This window comes from Physeter macrocephalus, chromosome 2 (assembly GCF_002837175.3).
Source record: "Physeter macrocephalus isolate SW-GA chromosome 2, ASM283717v5, whole genome shotgun sequence".
Lineage (NCBI taxonomy): Eukaryota > Metazoa > Chordata > Mammalia > Artiodactyla > Physeteridae > Physeter > Physeter macrocephalus.
Genome location: NC_041215.1, coordinates 135858460 through 135876556, shown reverse-complemented (window position 1 = coordinate 135876556; position 18097 = coordinate 135858460). Strand labels below are relative to the sequence as shown.

Genomic DNA, 18097 nt, shown 5'->3' with positions numbered 1-18097 from the left:
TGCACTGCACGTAGTGACTTGCATCTGATGGAATGTGGCAGAAACGACAAGTGTGACTCCTGAAGTTAGGTCACAGAAGATACTACAGCTTCCATCTTGCTCTCTCTCTCTCCGATGGCTCTTGCTCTGAAGAAGCCAGGTGTCATGTTGTAAAGACACTCAAGCAGCCCTATGGTAAGGCCCATGTGGTGAGAAACAGAGGCCTCCTGCCAACAGCCATGGGAATGAGCCGTCTTACAAACAGGTCTTCCAGTCCCAATCAAGCCTCCTGATGACCACAGCCCAGGCCAACATCTTGACTGCAACATCATGAGAATCGCTAAGCTAAAACCACCCAGCTACGCCATTCCTGAATCCTGACCTGCGAACTCTGAGATGATAAATGTTGTTTAAGCCAAATAATTTTGGGGTAATTTAACATTACCCCAGATAGTTTTCAAATACAGTATGCTTGTTTTTAGCTTTTATGTTATTTATTATTTTCAATATAATATTTTTATTTGAAAAGAAAATGGAATCCATAGCTTAAAATGTTCACTATTTAAATACGAAAGGTATGACTGACTTACCTCTTATTGCTTCTTTTATACCTAACCGGAAGCAGAGTTTTCCAAAACAGAGGAAGTCATTCTCACAATAGCATTAACAGACAGGCCACTGAGAGAGCCTTTATGATGCATTCTAACCTCCTGAAGAGCGTTTATAATGTGATCTCTGTGCCAAAGGAAGACACACATGAGCATCTGCCCTCTCCAAAGCAGCACATTATAGATATGGCTAAGGTACTGAAAGGAACGGTAGTTTACATACAACTTATAAAACCACTTAAAATGTAATTGTAGTCACTACCTGCCAGCTTTCGGATGTAGTTCAGCCAGTCTCTGCATGATCTTGGTAAAGCTACGCAGGTTCAATGTATTTGGAGGTACAAATTGAACAGGTGCATCAGGTAGTAATTTAGTGGATTCAATCTGTTTACAATTCTTCTTGACACCCTAAATAAACAATTTTAAAGTTTAATTTAAGTCAGTAACGATTACATAGAGATAATCCAGCTTATTCTAAATTTAAAAATTACAAATAGTAAAATCAAAGTTCCTAAGATATTTACTTTGATTTGGGATTATTTCTTCTACCAAGTAAATTTAATGAGATGTATTCAGGGCCATTTATTTAAAAAATGTCAAATACATGATGAAGTATAATATACGGGCTATGTCGAAATCAGCTTTTCTCAAACAGGATTCTCATCTGATCCACAGAACACAAAAAATGATGTTAACTATTTTCTCAATTTTCCCTAAGATAGGACATAACTATTCCATCCTAGATGCATAGGAGAGAGAGTCATTTGCTATATACAATGGGTATCTTAGGCTTCAGGCATGAAGGTTGAATTCTCTTACCCAACCTGACAGAGAAAGGCTGGCCTACATGGTAATTATATGTACATATTTATAGCGTATATTCTATATCTTATTTACTAAATGTTTAATGTACACAAACTATATGCCCAGAACATGCTGGAGTGGGGGCGGGGAAACTAGTACTATAAAAAAGAACCTCCATCACTTATGTATCTTATAATTCAACTGAAGAGACAAAATTAAAATGATCAATTACTATTAACCATGCAAATAGGATATAAATTATATGAAACCACTACATCCCATAAAAGTTCAACAAAGGAGGAGCTGATACTTTCAAACCTAGATGAAGTCAGGGTAAGATATACAAAATATTAGATCTGTCACATCAGAATATTACATATTTTACTTATTTGCTTATTGTCTTATCTCCTTCATTAGATTTAAGCTCTGTAACAGCACAGATTTTTGTCTGTTTTGTTCATTGCTACTTTCCCAGTGCCTACAATAGTGTACACAGTTGGTATACTCTTTATTGAATAAATAATTTTGGGATACAATAGTTTAAATAGTAGTTGAAACCACAAGAGGATGGGTTTCCCAAGAAAGAGCCAAACTGCTAGCAAATAACAGTAGCTACTATTTACGGAGTACATCCTCCATGACACTGTTCCAAAGAATTTTCTGAATTAAACTCATTTAAAGCTCACAACATTTGTGAGGCAGGAACACTTATCCCCATTTTATTTTTTATTCTTTTAAAATAAATTTATTTATTTATTTATTTAATTTATTTATGGCTGCATTGGGTCTCCGTTGCTGCATGTGGGCTTTCTCTAGTTGTGGCGAGCGGGGGCTATTCTTCATTGTGGAGCATGGGCTTCAGTAGTTGTGGCTCGCGGGCTCTAGAGTGCAGGCTCAGTAGTTGTGGCGCATGGGCTTAGTTGCTCCGCGGCATGTGGGATCCTCCTGGATCAAGGCTCGAACCCGTGTCCCCTGCACTGGCAGGCGGGTTCTTAACCACTGCGCCACCAGGGAAGTGCCTATCCCCATTTTAAAATAAGGAAGCTCAGACACAGAAGGCAGTAACTCGCCCAGCCCATGAGTAGGTAGCAAAGCCAGGTTATGAATCTGTTGTTCTTAATCATCACTACCTCTTATTACAGACAATAAATATTTTCTAAATGAATGAATATAATGAAAAAACGTTGAGAATCTGAGAAGAAAGGTGACAAGAAACTGCTAGAAAAGTAAGAGTATAGTTTAACAAAGACAGCAGTAAGAGCTGCCCTGTCCCCACACTGTAAGACAACATACTCCTACCCTAGCCCACGGTGCCCTATTTATTTATGACACATAACCTTCCCTCTACCAACTCCATGACCTGCTTCCTCAGCTAAAAGACCAAGAGTGGTGTTACCTGAACTCATGAACACCAAAATCATGGGCTGGATCAGATTCCCTGTCCAAAGAATGTGGAATTGGAACACGGAGCAAATGAGTTAGTCAAATGATGACAGGAGCTTGAACTGAAAAGTACTGTAGAGTTAGAATTAAGCAAAATAAAGCCTAGTGGAGGAAGAGAGAAGTCATGAGCAGACAGAGAAAGCCAGTGTGCAGAGAGAAAAAGGAGGATGGAGCTTACAGGCATGCAGAGGCAAGAAACCAGGGGCACTACCTGAGAGAGGCAGGGAGGAGCCATAGCTCCCATATCTCCAGCTCAAGCGCCCTTGTAGCCTGACTGCAGTTTGTTTCCTTCCTTCCTATTGTGGATTGAGGTTATGCACCAAAAAACCCATCCTAAACACGGAAGTGCCACTGAGATGAAAGGAAAAGAGATGAAAGGAAAAGAGTTGAAAGAAAGGAATGACCAGCACCAAATAGGCTAAGTGGTCAAAAAGAAGGTAGACAGGAAGAAAGACCAATAAAAACGTCACTAGTGACTACAGAAAGAGCACTGTAAATAAAATTTTAGAGACTGGGGTCAGATTATCAGGATGAAGAAGAGAAACAATCAAAGAAACCCAGACATTGGGTATAAACTACTTGTTTGGGAAGTTTGGCAGGAAAAACACAGAACAGATAAGGACAGTAACTTCAAAAGAATGAAAAGTCAAGTGAAAATGTTGTTCGGATTAAGAAGAGTTGTGCGTAACTGTGAGTGGAGAAAGGTCTGTGAGTACAGAAATGGCACTAATGGTACAGAAAAATAATGGGATAACTCCAGGAATTAGGAAAGGACAGGGTAAAGGACATAGGGAAAAGAGATCCCTTTATCTTATTCTTATGGAAAAAACCAAAATTCATTTATTCAACAAATATTTATTCTTTCATCCATTTATTAAAAAGGAATTTTCTCTGATCTGTAGAGTCAAACTAATTCCAGTAAAAATCCAAGGACTTTTAAAATAGATAGTGACAAGCAGAATTATGAAATTTATACAGAAAGGCAAAGAGACTAGAACAGCCAAAATAAATTTTGAAAAAGAATGAAGTTGGACTTACTATTTCAAGACTTACTTTAAAGCTATTATAATCAAGATAGTGTAGTACTGGTGGAAAGTTTAAGAGAGAGAAGAGAACAGAGTCTAGAAATAGATCCACACAAATATGGTCAACTGATTTTTGACAAAGGCACAAAGATAATTCAGTGGAGACAGGATAGGCTTTTCAACAATGATGCTGGAACAATTCCATACACAAAACAAAAACACAACCGAAAAACCAAAACCACCTCAATTCATATCCCACACATTATAAAATTAACTCAAAATCTTTGTGACAAAGGGTTATGCAAAGATTTCTTAAGATACCAACATTAAACACACAAGTTAAGGGACTTCCCTGGTGGTGGTGTGGTTAAGAATCCGCCTGCCAATGCAGGGGACATGGGCTCGATCCCTGGTCCAGGAAGATCCCACATGCTGCAGAGCAACTAAGCCCATGTGCCACAACTACTGAACATGTGCTCTAGGGCCCGCGAGCCACGACTACCGAAGCCTGTGCACTGCAATTATCAAGCGCATGCGCTGCAGCTACTGAAGCCCATGTGCTCTAGGGTCCTCATGCCACGACTACTGAGCCGGCATGCTGCAACTACTGAAGCCCGCGCGCCTAGAGCCTGTGCTCCACAGTGAGAAGACACCGCAACGAGAAGCCCACGCGCTGCAACAAAGAGTAGCCCCCACTCGCCACAACTAGAGAAAGCCCGTGCGCAGCAACGAAGACCCAACACAGCCAAAAAAAACACAAAAAACAAACAAAAAAACCCCCACAAGTTAAAAAACAAAAAATCGACAAATTGCAATTGGTTAAAAATTAAAACTCCTGCTCTGAGAATGACACTATTAAAAGAATGAAAAGACAAAGTACAGGCTGGGAAAACGTATTTGCAAAGTACATACCTATCTGATAAATGATTTATATTCAGAATATAAAAAACTCTCAGAACTCAGTAAGAAAATGCATAAAGCTAAGTGAAAGAAGCCAGACTAATAAGGCTATATAATATTCTACTCACAGGAGATTCTGGAAAAGGTAAAATTATAAGAACAGAAAACAGAGCAGAGCACAAGAGAATGTTTTGGAAAGACAGAACTGTTCTATACCTTGATTGTGATGGTGGTTACATGCCTGTGGCATATGTCTAAACTCATAGACAGCAAAAAGAGTGAATTTTACTATATGTAAATTTAAAAAAATCTATGGACTGCCTATAGGATGCCAGGCATTTTGCTAAGCAGTGGAGAGACAAGAGTGAATAAGTCAACTTTATCACCTTCCATGTGACGTTTAAAACCTCAATGTGGTAAAGATGAGAGCATGCATAATAAAATGACTATATTTTATGGTTTAAATAATTATGAGATGAAGTTAGCTGTGAAAAAAAGAATGATGAAAGTGTTAAGTAGCTACTTATAGAATAACACTATCCAAGAATAAAGAGATACAAAGACTGAAAAGCATCGGCAGAGAGCCTAGTTACAGAGAAACGTTGTCTCTCTGCGGCTAGGTCTGTAAAGATCTGTGCTTCCTCCAGGGACGACTGGGGTTGTACAAGAGCAGGTTAGGGCGGATCCAACGTTAGAAACAATTCAGACTAATGTCCTTATTCCCACTTCAAGACTGCTGTCCTGGAGTTATTTGTCCTACAAAGCTACTTATCGCAGTATAGTGTATATATGAAGACCATTTAAGGGCTTGATTAAGAAAACTAACCTTTTGGTCAAAAGGGAAAAACTCACTGTCTTGCTCAGATCCCAGCTGCTGCCTCGGCCTAGTTCTAGGCAATCTAGAAATAGAGGAGGCTGAGTTGATTTCTTTGCTGATGTTTTTCTCCAAATTATTGAAACTAACTTTATTTCCATTTCTGGACGAAAGTGGTGATGTATATTCTCCAGGAGTTTTGACAAGCCGCACATTTACTGATTTCCCATTTATTTCTATACCATTCATTTCTTTCACAGCCAGCTTTGCATCACTGTTTTTTTTTAAAGCAAGAGATGCATATCTAAAATATAAAAGCAAAAAACCAAAAGGTTCTTTGTTAATGGTTTTAAATGGCCTCAAACTTCATTGTGTAACTACTGGCTAGCATATATCTTTTATAAGAATAACTGCTCTTAAAAATAAAAGTTACAATACTTACCTTGGGATCAGGAAGAATATTAAGATAACTAAATACAAAAAATTAAAGATGGGAAATAAAAGGTAGTTAGTATTTCTTCTAAATTATCACCTGTTAATTTTATATTAAAATGTAATGTAACATTTGCAAAGCTGATATATGACACAGTTGCACAGATCAGTGTTCTCGGGACAACTGGTTATCCATACCAAAAAATTAAAATTAATCCCTAGACACAAACATAACCTCCAGATACAGCGAAGGCACAGAGGTGAAAGGCAAAATTTAAAAACATTTAGCAGAACACAGAAGAGAATGTCCTTATGGCCTTGTAGTGAAAAAAATATGCAGTCCAAACAGAGTTGGAAAATCTAACCAGAATTTTAGCCATAAAACTGAGAAAGCTGGGCAAGAGCCATCCTTCTGAAAGTGCCAGCTCCAGATAGTGTCAATGGAAGGATATATACCAAATCTGAAGAGTAGTTGCCTCCAAAAGATGGGACTATGGATATATTTTTATAACCTCCTTACACTTTTGTATTTAACTGTACTTCCTAAATTTCCACACAGAATGTATAATACTTCAAAGTAATAAAAAACCATACAGTTTCTTTTTTTCCAAAGGATTCAACAAGACACTAAAAGAATCTTTCACATCAAGCAATACTCCTAGGAGTACAACACTATTTTAATATAACAAAATATATTAACAATATATTAATTAATAGGTCCAAGAAAAGCATATGATCTTAAGTGAATCCATTTAAGACAAAATTAAACATTTCTTTTTAATAAATTTCAACCCAACTACAAATAGGATCCTTTTTTAATTTATAAAGATTTTCATATCTGAAATAAAGATCTATCATTTTTTGTGATAAAATAGTAAAGGCATTTCCATCAAGGTATCACCATTCTTATTCGATACTTTGGAATGTTCTGATAATGTCACAAAACAGGAAGTAACAACACACATACTGGAAATGACTATATGTAGATGATATAGCCATCTACCTAAAAAATAAAAAAGCATCAACCAAAAAGTAATTTAAAAAATAATAAAATTAAATATAATTTTCTGAGTACCTACTATATGCCAGCCTTTATTTCTACTGGTTTACTTATTTATCTCATAAGAGTTCCACGGTAATGCTATGTAGGTACTATTATTATCCTCACTTTATAGATGAAGAGCCTCAGATACAGAAAGGTTAAGTAACTTGCCCAAATGTATTCATCACGTTACTGACGAAGCTGAGACATGAACCCAAGACATCTGCTGTAGAGCCCATTCTCTTAACTAATGCACTCGACTGCCCCCATGAAATGGTATGAAACAAGATAACTGCAGAAAAATCAATAACTCTCCTATATCTCATTAGTAACAAGTTAAAAAGTATAATGAGGGCTTCCCTGGTGGCGCAGTGGTTGAGAGTCCGCCTGTCGATGCAGGGGACACGGGTTCGTGCCCCGGTCTGGGAAGATCCCACATGCCGCAGAGCGGCTAGGCCCGTGAGCCATGGCCGCTGGGCCTGCATGTCCAGAGCCTGTGCTCCACAACGGGAGAGGCCACAACAGTGAGAGTATAATGAAAGAAAGATTTGATTAAGAACAGCACCAATTAATGACTGTAGCTATTTGTCAACATGTATCCCTCTATTAGGCTGGGAAACCCCTGCGGGAATGGTGCCTGGCTTAATCACCACTGTGGTTCATGTTCAGTACAGAACAGACCTCTGTTAGAACCTAGGGCATACCCAGTAAATGTACATTCACTGAATCTGGGAAACATACCTGTAATTAGGAGAAGAATCATAAATTGAAATGTCAGAAATTTCATATTTCTGGAAATGAGACCTTAAATCAGCCTAAAAGAAGATAAATAAAAGTTTGTGAAAGGTAGAAAAAAAATCAAAATATGAACAATTAATATATTTGAAAGTGAAGCTCAAAAAATAAATCCTGGCATACCTCAGACACTGAAGGGCAGAGACTACCAACATGTATCAAGTAACCTTTATCTCTTCGTAAGGGTCCAACATTCTTCATTTCTGCTTGAAGATAAACATACAACAGAAGATAATCATTATTTTATAAATATTTTTAAGAGAAAATGTGAAAATTGTTAAGTATTTCATTTTTTGTTATCAAAAAGATTATTATAAACTTATTAGCAAATATCAGCACTAAGCTTACGATTAAGAGCTTGGAGTACAGTTTCAAGATTTCTGGGCTTTAATCAAATGTTAAAAACAAAGAGGTTGGACTGATTGATATTTAGTCTCTTGTGGCTCAAAAATGGATCAATAAATAGGTAGTCCTGGCTGCCTGATGGAAACTGAGAAGCTTTTTCTGTTCACTATGTACCCCATACCTGTAAAGTGCCTGATGAGGGTTTAGAGGAAAAGAACGCCTGAAGGAATACTGATGTTGGACTAGAGTAGGGAGAGAGAACGGTGGGCCTCTATCTACTAACTAAATCTTGGATTTAAGCTTTTAGCAGACAGTTTTCTGAAAGAGAAATGAACATTTTAAACTGATTTACTCTTAAAAAAAATGACATCCAAATGGCCAATTTTCTCATTTTTCATTTTTATAAAGAAATACAAACAGGAATAAAATATTAACAGTGCAATGCCCCAAAATAATAAAGAAAAAGATAAGCACTATTTTATAAATGAGATAGGTTAGGATTTCTTGGTAAATTGTTAAGAACCAACCTAGTGTAAACTTCGGATCCCCTTTGTCTTGTACTATTTGATTTTCTTGTATTTCTGAGAAGTCGGCTCCAGACACGTTCTCTTTAGCATCAAACCAGTCTTCACTTATTTCTCGGTAATTTTTGGCGTCTGAGAAATCGAACACACTTAGCAAGGAACTATGGACAATGTTTAACCGTGAGAAGTTATCTGAGTGATCTGCTTCTCAGTTTTACTTTTTTTTTTGCGGTACGCAGGCCTCTTACTGCTGTGGCCTCTCCCATTGAGGAGCACAGGCTCCGGACGCGCAAGCTCAGCAGCCATGGCTCATGGGCCCAGCCGCTCCGCGGCATGCGGGATCTTCCTGGACCAGGGCACGAACCTGTGTCCCCTGCATTGGCAGGCGGACTCCCAACCACTGCCCCACCAGGGAAGCCCCCAGTTTTACTTTAATTAACACTGATTCCTAGCTTATTAAAAGCCTTACTTTTCTGATTTTTAATTATCCTTTATTGAAGAAGAGATTTATCTTTATAGACAGAATAACAGTGAACATCTTTTAAAACGGGTTAAGCCGTGCTGCAAGTCTTTATTTCACTAAAAAAGGATCTTTCTCTTCTCAATGAGGACAAAACTAAAACCAAAACAAAAAACCCATACAATTTACAGAGATACAAATTGGACAGAAAAAAGAATTTTCAAAATGGAAAACATGAACCAGAAGAACAAAAGTCTGCATTATTATTTGGCATTATCAGATATATTAAGTAACCTTAAAGATATCAAGTAGATGTAATAAGAACATACTTAACATTCATAATCTGAATGATGCCATTCAATTAAAAATATTTACTTTAACTTAATAGATGGGCACGAGGGATATTTTAAATCTTATTATCTGCTTTCTGGCAATGACACAAGACAAACATTTTTTTTTTTTTTTTGCGGTACGCAAGGCTTCTCACTGCCGCGGCCCCTCCCGCTGCGGAGCACAGGCTCCGGACGCGCAGGCTCAGCGGCCATGGATCACGGGCCCAGCCGCTCCGCGGCATGTGGGATCTTCCCGGACCGGGGCACGAACCCGTATGCCCTGCATCGGCAGGCGGACTCCCAACCACTGCGCCACCAGGGAAGCCCCAAGACAAACATTTTTATACTGACCTTTATCATCAAGTTTTAGTTGACTAAAGTCTATATCTATGTCACCATTTTTTAAACCATCCTCCTTGGGTGATGTATCTTGTTTAGGATGACTACTGTCAGGTAACAGAGACATCTGAGGATTAAAATAATAAAAACAACAATAATAAATAAGGAGTAACACAGTTATTGCACTCTATGTGACAAGCATGCTTCACTGGCATTATTTATCCTCACAACAACAAAGGCTATGAGACAAAATCATTATCGACCCAGTTTATGGGTGAGCAAACTGAATCTAAGTAACCTGTTGCTTTATGTCTGTCACACAGTGAGAATTATGATTTGAAACTAGTCTATGTATAGTGACTGTATGCTAACACCACCATTATTTAGCAAAGTGTGGCATCCACACACTAGAAGTACCTGAGATAATTTTTGGAGCTGCACATATAAGTATTTTTCACATAAACATCAAGTTATATATTTAACGTACCTTTCATTTATGGGGAGTGATATTTCTTTCTCATACATAATAATAAGTTACTCTTCACAGATAAATTTTTTAAAAGAGGAGAATCATTTAAAAAATACAAAGCAAATAACATTATAGGTAATACCTGGCTATGAAAAATTGTGAAGATGGTACCTAAGTAGCTGAAATTTAGAAACACTACACTATACGATGCTGGCTTTCATGCATAACTTAATTTAGTAAGGTGGGTATTAAAATGTAATCCTAACAAAGTAGATATTGTTTTAGAGCCAAAATTAAGATGATAAAAATGTTGTATCTGCATCTTGTACTTTTAAAAAGATTTACTATTCTGCCCAAATAAGCAGGTTACACCATTGCTACCTTTACAATCATAAAAAAAATAAAAAAGTAAAAAACAAAACCCCTCCAGAACATTATATATCATTAAATGGACAAGTTATTTAAGCAAACTATGTAAGAAATTTGAAGATATAAAAATCTGATTTTAGACCTGTTAATTCTTTGTGGATAACTGAGATTTTCTTTTTTTAAAGAGTAGAACAGGCGGAGCACAGGCTTCGGACGCGCAGGCTCAGTGGCCATGGCTCACGGGCCTAGCCGCTCCGCGGCATGTGGGATCTTCCCGGACTGGGGCACGAACCCGTATCCCCTGCATCAGTGGGCAAACTCTCAACCACTGGGCCACCAGACTACTTTAGGCCCTGCCCAGAGCCCAGGAGTCCAGACAGCCTGGGAGACGAGCAGGAGTTGGAGCCCAAGTTGGAGAGAGAGAGAGAAGCCTACTGCAGCCCAGTGTGCCCTTGACTCTGTTCAGGAGGTAAGGACAAGCAGGAGGTCTTTTGTGTGCCCTCAGAAGTCTGCCTTCAGTTCTCACCAAGCTGCTCTGAGAATGGAACGATCCACCAGGGAGCTGTGTCTCAACTTCACCGTTGTCCTGATTACAGTTATCCTTATATGGCTCCTTGTGAGATCCTATCAGTACTGAGATACCACATCTCCTGGAATTGACTGCAACACTCCAGAGCTGTCTTCTGTATGCGCTGAGATCCCACTGCTGTCATGGGATGCCTTTTCTGGCACCCCATGGCACTTCTGACCTGCTCGCACAATATTTGGGCTGCCTCCGGTGCTAGGATTGATTGTGTGATCTCTAAAGATGCTGCTCTCAATGGCTGCCAAGTGTTTGCCAGGGAGCATTAGATTTATTCCCCAACTCTTACTGCAAATGTGTCAGACAAGCCACAAGGTTAAAAGTAAACTGGATTCGTGATGACATAGAATTCTAACAAGCCCCTGGTGTGTCTCACCACACATCCCTTCATCCCACTCTCAGAAACCAAACTCTAAATCAACTGCCAGAAGAAAGAAATGTTAAAGGAAGTCTTTGTCAGCCCCGATAGCTATCATGGGAATAAAGTTGTCAACCCCCCAAAAAAAAAAAAAAAAAAAAGAGTAGAACAATGGAATAAATAATTTGCTAAAATAATTTACTTTTAATCATTTATCTTAATAGAAAGGAATATAAATCAATCAAGTATTTATTTCACTTTTGGCTTTGGGATGCATCTTATTGTTTAAGACTACCCAAATAATAATATAATCCCAGGGTTAAGACTAAAGTCAGAGAGCAGAAACAAACTTCAGGGGACTTCCCTGGTGGTGGTGCAGTGGTTAAGAATCCACCTGCCAATGCAGGGGACATGGGTTCGAACCCTGGTCCGGGAAGATCCCATATGCCGCAGAGCAGCTAAACCTGTGTGCCACAACTACCGAGCCTGCGCTCTAGAGCCCGTGAGCCACAACTACTGAAGCCCGTGCGCCTAGAGCCCGTGCTCCGCAACAAGAGAAGCCACCGCAATGAGAAGCCTGCGCACTGCAACGAAGAGTAGCCCCCGCTTGCCACAACTAGAGAAAGCCCGCGCACAGCAATGAAGACCCAACGCAGCCATAAATAAAAATTAAAAAAAAAAAAAAAAAAAAAAAGAAACAACCTTCAGTTTTCCTACGCCATTGATAATGGAATATAACTCATGTTTCTCTACCACTTCACAGTTTGCAGAGTGCTCTTACACAGACTGTCATCTGACAAACATTTTGTCACCTGACAAACATTTCCTTTGTCATCTGACAGAGATTAAGAAAACCTATGAAAGGCACTTAAAAATTATTTTCATCATTTCAGCAAAGGAGGAATGAAAACTTTGCCGTGTCTAAAATAAATGGGGAATAAAAAAATGGGATATTATTATTTTAACTAATTAATTATTTTTGGCTGCGTTGGGTCTTTGTTGCTGTGCGCAGGCTTTCTCTAGTTGTGGCGAGCGGGGGCTACTCTTTGTCGTGGTGTGTAGGCTTCTCATTGCGGTGGCTTCTCTTGTTGCGGAGCACGGGCTCTAGGCGTGTGAGCTTCAGCAGTTGTGGCTTGTGGGCTCTAGAGCGCAGGCTCAGTACTTGTGGTGCATGGGCTTAGTTGCTCCGCGGCATGTGGGATCTTCCTGGACCTGGGCTAGAACTCTACCGTGTCCCCTGCATTGGCAGGTGGATTCTTAACCACTGTGCCCCCAGGGAAGCCCAGGATATTATTTTATACTATCTTATGCGATGAAGGTATAACATATTAGTTTTTACTACATTGCATTAACATGATGGGGGCCAAAAATTATGATTTGCCAGAGACACTCAAGGTTTATACCAACTGTCATGGTGAACTATTAACATCACTACCTTTCACCCTCAAAAGTCTCCTGATTTGATGATAAATTATGTGGTCATCTTACACAACATATACTATTGACATCCGTTTGATCAGGACATTATGCTCCTTCTAATCAGTTATATCCCTCAAATGGTAGTACACAAAATAAGACAGCTGAGTGAAAAGAAGGATGTGAGAGCTTCTAAAAATTATAGTTTACTTTGTGCAAGCCATAAGATTAAAGATTTACACTTGATGAACTACTCTAAAAAAATCTCACTTGAGAGAGTGTCTTTTTCAGGCTCGAAGAACCATCAACATCACGTGTACTTTGATTATCTAGTTCAGAATCTGCTCCTGAAAAGCTAAACAGATAAACATTTCATTAAAGCATTTATCAATGTTCTGAATTAGGACCAAAACAGAAAACAAAGTTAACTGAATTAGCAATGTTTAAGATCTAATGAATTCTAAATTAGATGAAAACGTAACTTACATATGTGATTCTTCTTTCATTAGCTGGAAAGAGAAGGGAAGAAAAAGCTTTTAGCTTAACATGTTTTCTGTCTAAATGAAGTAAAAATTTTATTCCTAAAACATAAATACATACCCTGGATGCAAAAGCAGAGAAGGTAGATAATAATTTTGATTCTACCGACAGTGGAGGCAGCTCTTCTAGTGGTATACCCTTGTTTATCTTTTCTTTCAAGTTCACATATCTAACTTTCAAGTCTTCTAAAACTGACAGTAGAGCTGATCCTAATTCCTTCTTAGCAGAACTACTTGATAAATTCCTGTTCAAAGTTAAGTTCACAAAACTAAATTATTTAGGCCCAAGCCACCCATTTAAAACTAATGTCAAATTATACACTTAATTCTAACTCTACTAGATCCCTAAAATTTTTTCTTTTAAGTGTTTAGTAAAAGAAAATGAATCACAGAAGATGTGTTTTTCCAGGGGCAAGATAAGCAATCCTCGGTATACATATAAGCCAGACAGAATGTGGTCGAATGTCACGAAAAACCCTCCAACTGACTTCATCCGAACTTGGACTTCATAAAGAAACCCTGAATCTGTCTTTTTACTGGATTCATCATTCCAACATGCACTGCTGCCTCTCCATGAAATTAAAATGTACTACTTTTTAAAGTCTATTACCCCTAGGCCAGTTAACAAACCCAGCTATAATCCACCCCTCTTCTGCCCTTTAAAAATGTAAACTAAAGAAATTTTCTAGAATAAACTTAAAGTGCGTGATAAATTTCCAGGAAGATACAGATTTAAAATTAATAATCACCTATAACTATAAATAGAGAATAACCTTTAAAAATTGTGAATCACTATGATGTACGCCTGAAACATGTAATACTGTAAATCAACTGTACCTCAATAAAAAAGCAGATAATAAACAAACAAACCCTAACAATCACCTATTTAGTCCTTCTCTATTTTCCATTACAAGTTTGTAAATATCACTGCAATGGTGATGACACATTTGATAGCGAACATTTAAAAGCTGCAACTCTGCTTTGATGGCTCTCTGCATTATTTGCTGACAGCACTTTGATGGCAAATTCTTCTCCATCTCTTTAGAAAGTTGAGGTTCCCTTTGAAATAAAAAAATTGGATTAGGTAAGATTCCAAATATTTTTCTGTGTTAATGACATACCTCCAGAAACAGATTTAAAATTTCTTACATTTCTCTGTCAAGTTTAAATCTATTTCTACTAAAGATGGAAAGGCTGCAGAAAACAAGGATGTCAAGAGTCAATGCTAAATATATTCTTTTTAGGACTTCCCTGGTGGAACAGTGGTTAAGAATCCACCTGCCAATGCAGGGGACACGGGTTCCAGCCCTGGTCCGGGAAGATTCCGCACACCACAGAGCAACTAAATAAGCCCGTGCGCCACAACTACTGAGCCTGCACTCTAGAGCCCACAAGCCACAACGACTGAGCCCACGTGCTGCAACTACTGAAGCCCGCGCGCCTAGAACCCGTGTTCTGAAATGAGAAGCCACTACAATGAGAAGCCCGCGCACCACAACGAAGAGTAGTCCCTGCTCGCCGCAACTAGAGAGAGCCTGTGTGCAGCAATGAAGACCCAACACAGCCGAAAATAAATAAATAAATTTATTAAAAAAATAAATGTACTCTTTTAGAATTCAAGAGAGTAAGTAAGTCTCAAATTCATACTTTATTTTACCAAGAAAAGAATTCTAAAGTACTAATTTATCCAGAATCAACAGATTTTTCAACCTAAATCAAGCACTGGCCAGCCTTTTTAAAAGTTATAAACATTCTGGAGGAAAACTGTTTTTAAATGTTTTCTTTTAAACAGAAAATATAATTTACATTTTTCTTAATAATGCTTATGTTATTATAAGCAAATATTTTTCTGTTATAACAAAAAGCTCCAGAATCACTACTTCTTTGAATGTTAATAGTTCTTCCCTTGCTAATACCGGCCACTTCTAACTATTCTCGATACATCTGCCTCTGGAAACCAACTCTTCTATTTAATTTTATAGGACTGGATATCAGATCAAACTCATCAGAAGAATAAAGGATGAATGAAGGAAAAAGCAAATGATCTCAGAGCATGAAAACCAATTTGACTTCTCAGAGACTTCTCCCTTTCCTCTCCCCCACCACCTGGTTCTCCATGGATGCAAAGTAAATTATACAATGAATTAAAATCAAGATTAAAATATCCCAGTAAAAGTATTTGTTTACTTCTTCAAATATATGATGTTTTCCAAATGTGCTATTTTGTTTTGGACTACAGGGGATCAAATGAAAGAAAATGAAAGTAACTAAATCAGTGTGGGTTTGGGTTGGATATATAAAGATAAGATGCCATGAGTTTTTCTGAAGGAATTATTCAGACTGAAATCTCAGTAAGTGGAAAGCTTTAACATTCTACATTGTTCTAATATTTATTTCTATCAAGGCAAATGGCTGAAGCAGATGATCTCTTTAAGTCCCTCCTGGCTATTATTCAATATGGTTTAAGTACCCTACACAAATGGCTGAAGCAGATGATCTCTTCAAGTCACTCCTGGCTATTATTCTATACGGTTAAGTACCCACACAAAAAGCAAATTACTATTTTGATTATTTCCTCATACGTATCTGCAAGCTTATATGTCTGACTTACGTTTCAGAATGTTTCTCTAAGTGTGTGAAATCAAATGTTTTCCTTAATTCCAGGGAATCCTGAAAACATGATTTGAAATCAAGTTAGACATATACGACAAACAATAATACATGTTTTATCTGGTAAGATGTAAAATCCAACTTCTAATGGACTTTGTGGCAATAGCTGCCAACAGAGAAGAACAGAGTTGGTAGCAATCTATTCACCTTTTTCCTTCATCCAGCATTTTCTTACAAAAGCCTCAGAAACCCCTGATATAATTCAATGAACCAAAACATTTACATTAGCCTACAGTGCCTCTTTATAAAGTCAAATAAATTTTTATTATTAATCATATTGGTTTTACCTTATTTAGGAAATTTCCCTTAGGTTTTAAACTGTCAACGGAAACAGATTTCCCCAAAGATCCTTTCGTCATAGCCATCTGTGGATCTTCATTATCTTGACTGTATGCCCAATCTGTGTTACACGCCACACTTCGTTTCTCACTTTGCCACTCACCAGGCCGTTTTTTATTCATCATTGTTATCTCTGTGTTGCTTGATGTAGATACTACAGAAGATCTTGCGCTCGTCGCCCTGCTTGTTGTGAAACAAGTCCTAAAATCAGTGCTAACATCCACTGTTTGATTAACTGTGACTGTACAACTTGCTACATCTGTCACTGATTCGGGACATGGTCCTTCCACATGGTGAAAGCATGCTTTATTTGTGGTACTGCCATTAGCAGCTTTTAGGGAGCTACCTTCTTCTATTGCCTGGTTATCTCTTATTGCAGACCTTGGTAGAGTAACAGAAAAATCTAAGGCTGGGTTAGGGGTGTTTTGTAGGCTTTTATAACGTGAATACCCACAGGCAGAAATTACTGAATCATCAAAAATAGAGGTCCAAGAAGTTTGACAATCTTTACAGGGCTGGAGTAATGTCTCTAAATCTTTGTCTTGTGGTAACGTGCTTGGATTTTCAAGGTGCTGTAACATTTTTTTCTCAAAAACTGAATTTCCACAAAAATCTTTACTTTTAATTATTTGAGACTTCACTTTTCCAGTATAAATTTTAGTTTTTAATGCTTTTTGAGGGTTCAAGAAACCACTCTTAGATTGAGATTCCTGGTGTTCAAGAGGACTACTCTTTAGTACAATTTCATCAAATACTGTGTGGTACATTAAACTAGTGTCTTGTTCCATACACTTTCCATGCTTTGGTTCATGATATTCTCTTAACATAACAGAATTCTGAAATTTGGAGACATGAAGTGAACCTTCTTGTCCACAAACATCAGCTGAATCTAAAGAGGTGCTAGAATTACTTTCTAATTTAACATGATTATCTTCTAGATTGCTAGCACAATTAACTCCATAACCTGAACTTCTTAGTCCCAAAACTTCCAGATTAGATATGTTTAATGTTTTCGTTTGGTCAAAAGATAAATGGTTATTTATATATTCCTGTTCTTCCGCACTGTGATATTCCTGCTCTGAGTCATCATCTAGATCACGCTTTTGCACATCTTCAGGAGTTTCTTTATAATCATCATCTGAAATCTTGTAGATTCTTTCCAAGCCAACAGTCTTATTACCTCGATGATTCAAAATATCAAAAAACACCTCCTTTCTTTTCTGCATTTCATAATCTAATTCTGAATTTAAATGAATAAGACTTTCATTCTTCAGTTTTGACTCTGAATGATGTATAGAGTAGGTTTCATTCAGGAAAGCGCTGTCAATACTACCTTCAAACTCACTTGACTGAGAGTGAGTACTCTCTATCTTAGTATTTGGACTCACAGTAAAAGATGGTTCCAATAACTCTATTTTGTCAATATTGCTGATTTCTTTGTCATTAGCTCTTTTTTCTAATGCCAAGGAATCCCAGTCATAATCAAGAAAAGTCAATTTGGCTTCTTTACAA

General features: G+C 37.8%; 2 protein-coding genes across 2 annotated transcripts; one reads left to right on the top strand and one right to left on the bottom strand.

The window, feature by feature from the left end:
- Positions 1-590: 590 nt before the first annotated feature.
- RBM44 (RNA binding motif protein 44) lies at positions 591-14069 on the bottom strand. Its single transcript, XM_028497180.1, has 11 exons — positions 14065-14069; positions 13638-13845; positions 13524-13546; positions 13308-13392; positions 9855-9969; positions 8715-8843; positions 7966-8045; positions 7789-7862; positions 5586-5877; positions 850-995; positions 591-714 (listed from the first exon to the last, which is right to left on the bottom strand). The coding sequence occupies exons 1-11, from the start codon at positions 14067-14069 to the stop codon at positions 591-593; spliced, it is 1281 nt and encodes a 426-aa protein (XP_028352981.1).
- On the top strand, positions 11024-11758 carry LOC112065112 (sarcolipin). Its single transcript, XM_024124710.3, has one exon. The coding sequence runs from the start codon at positions 11222-11224 to the stop codon at positions 11315-11317; it is 96 nt and encodes a 31-aa protein (XP_023980478.1). The 5' UTR covers positions 11024-11221; the 3' UTR covers positions 11318-11758.
- Positions 14070-18097: the final 4028 nt, after the last annotated feature.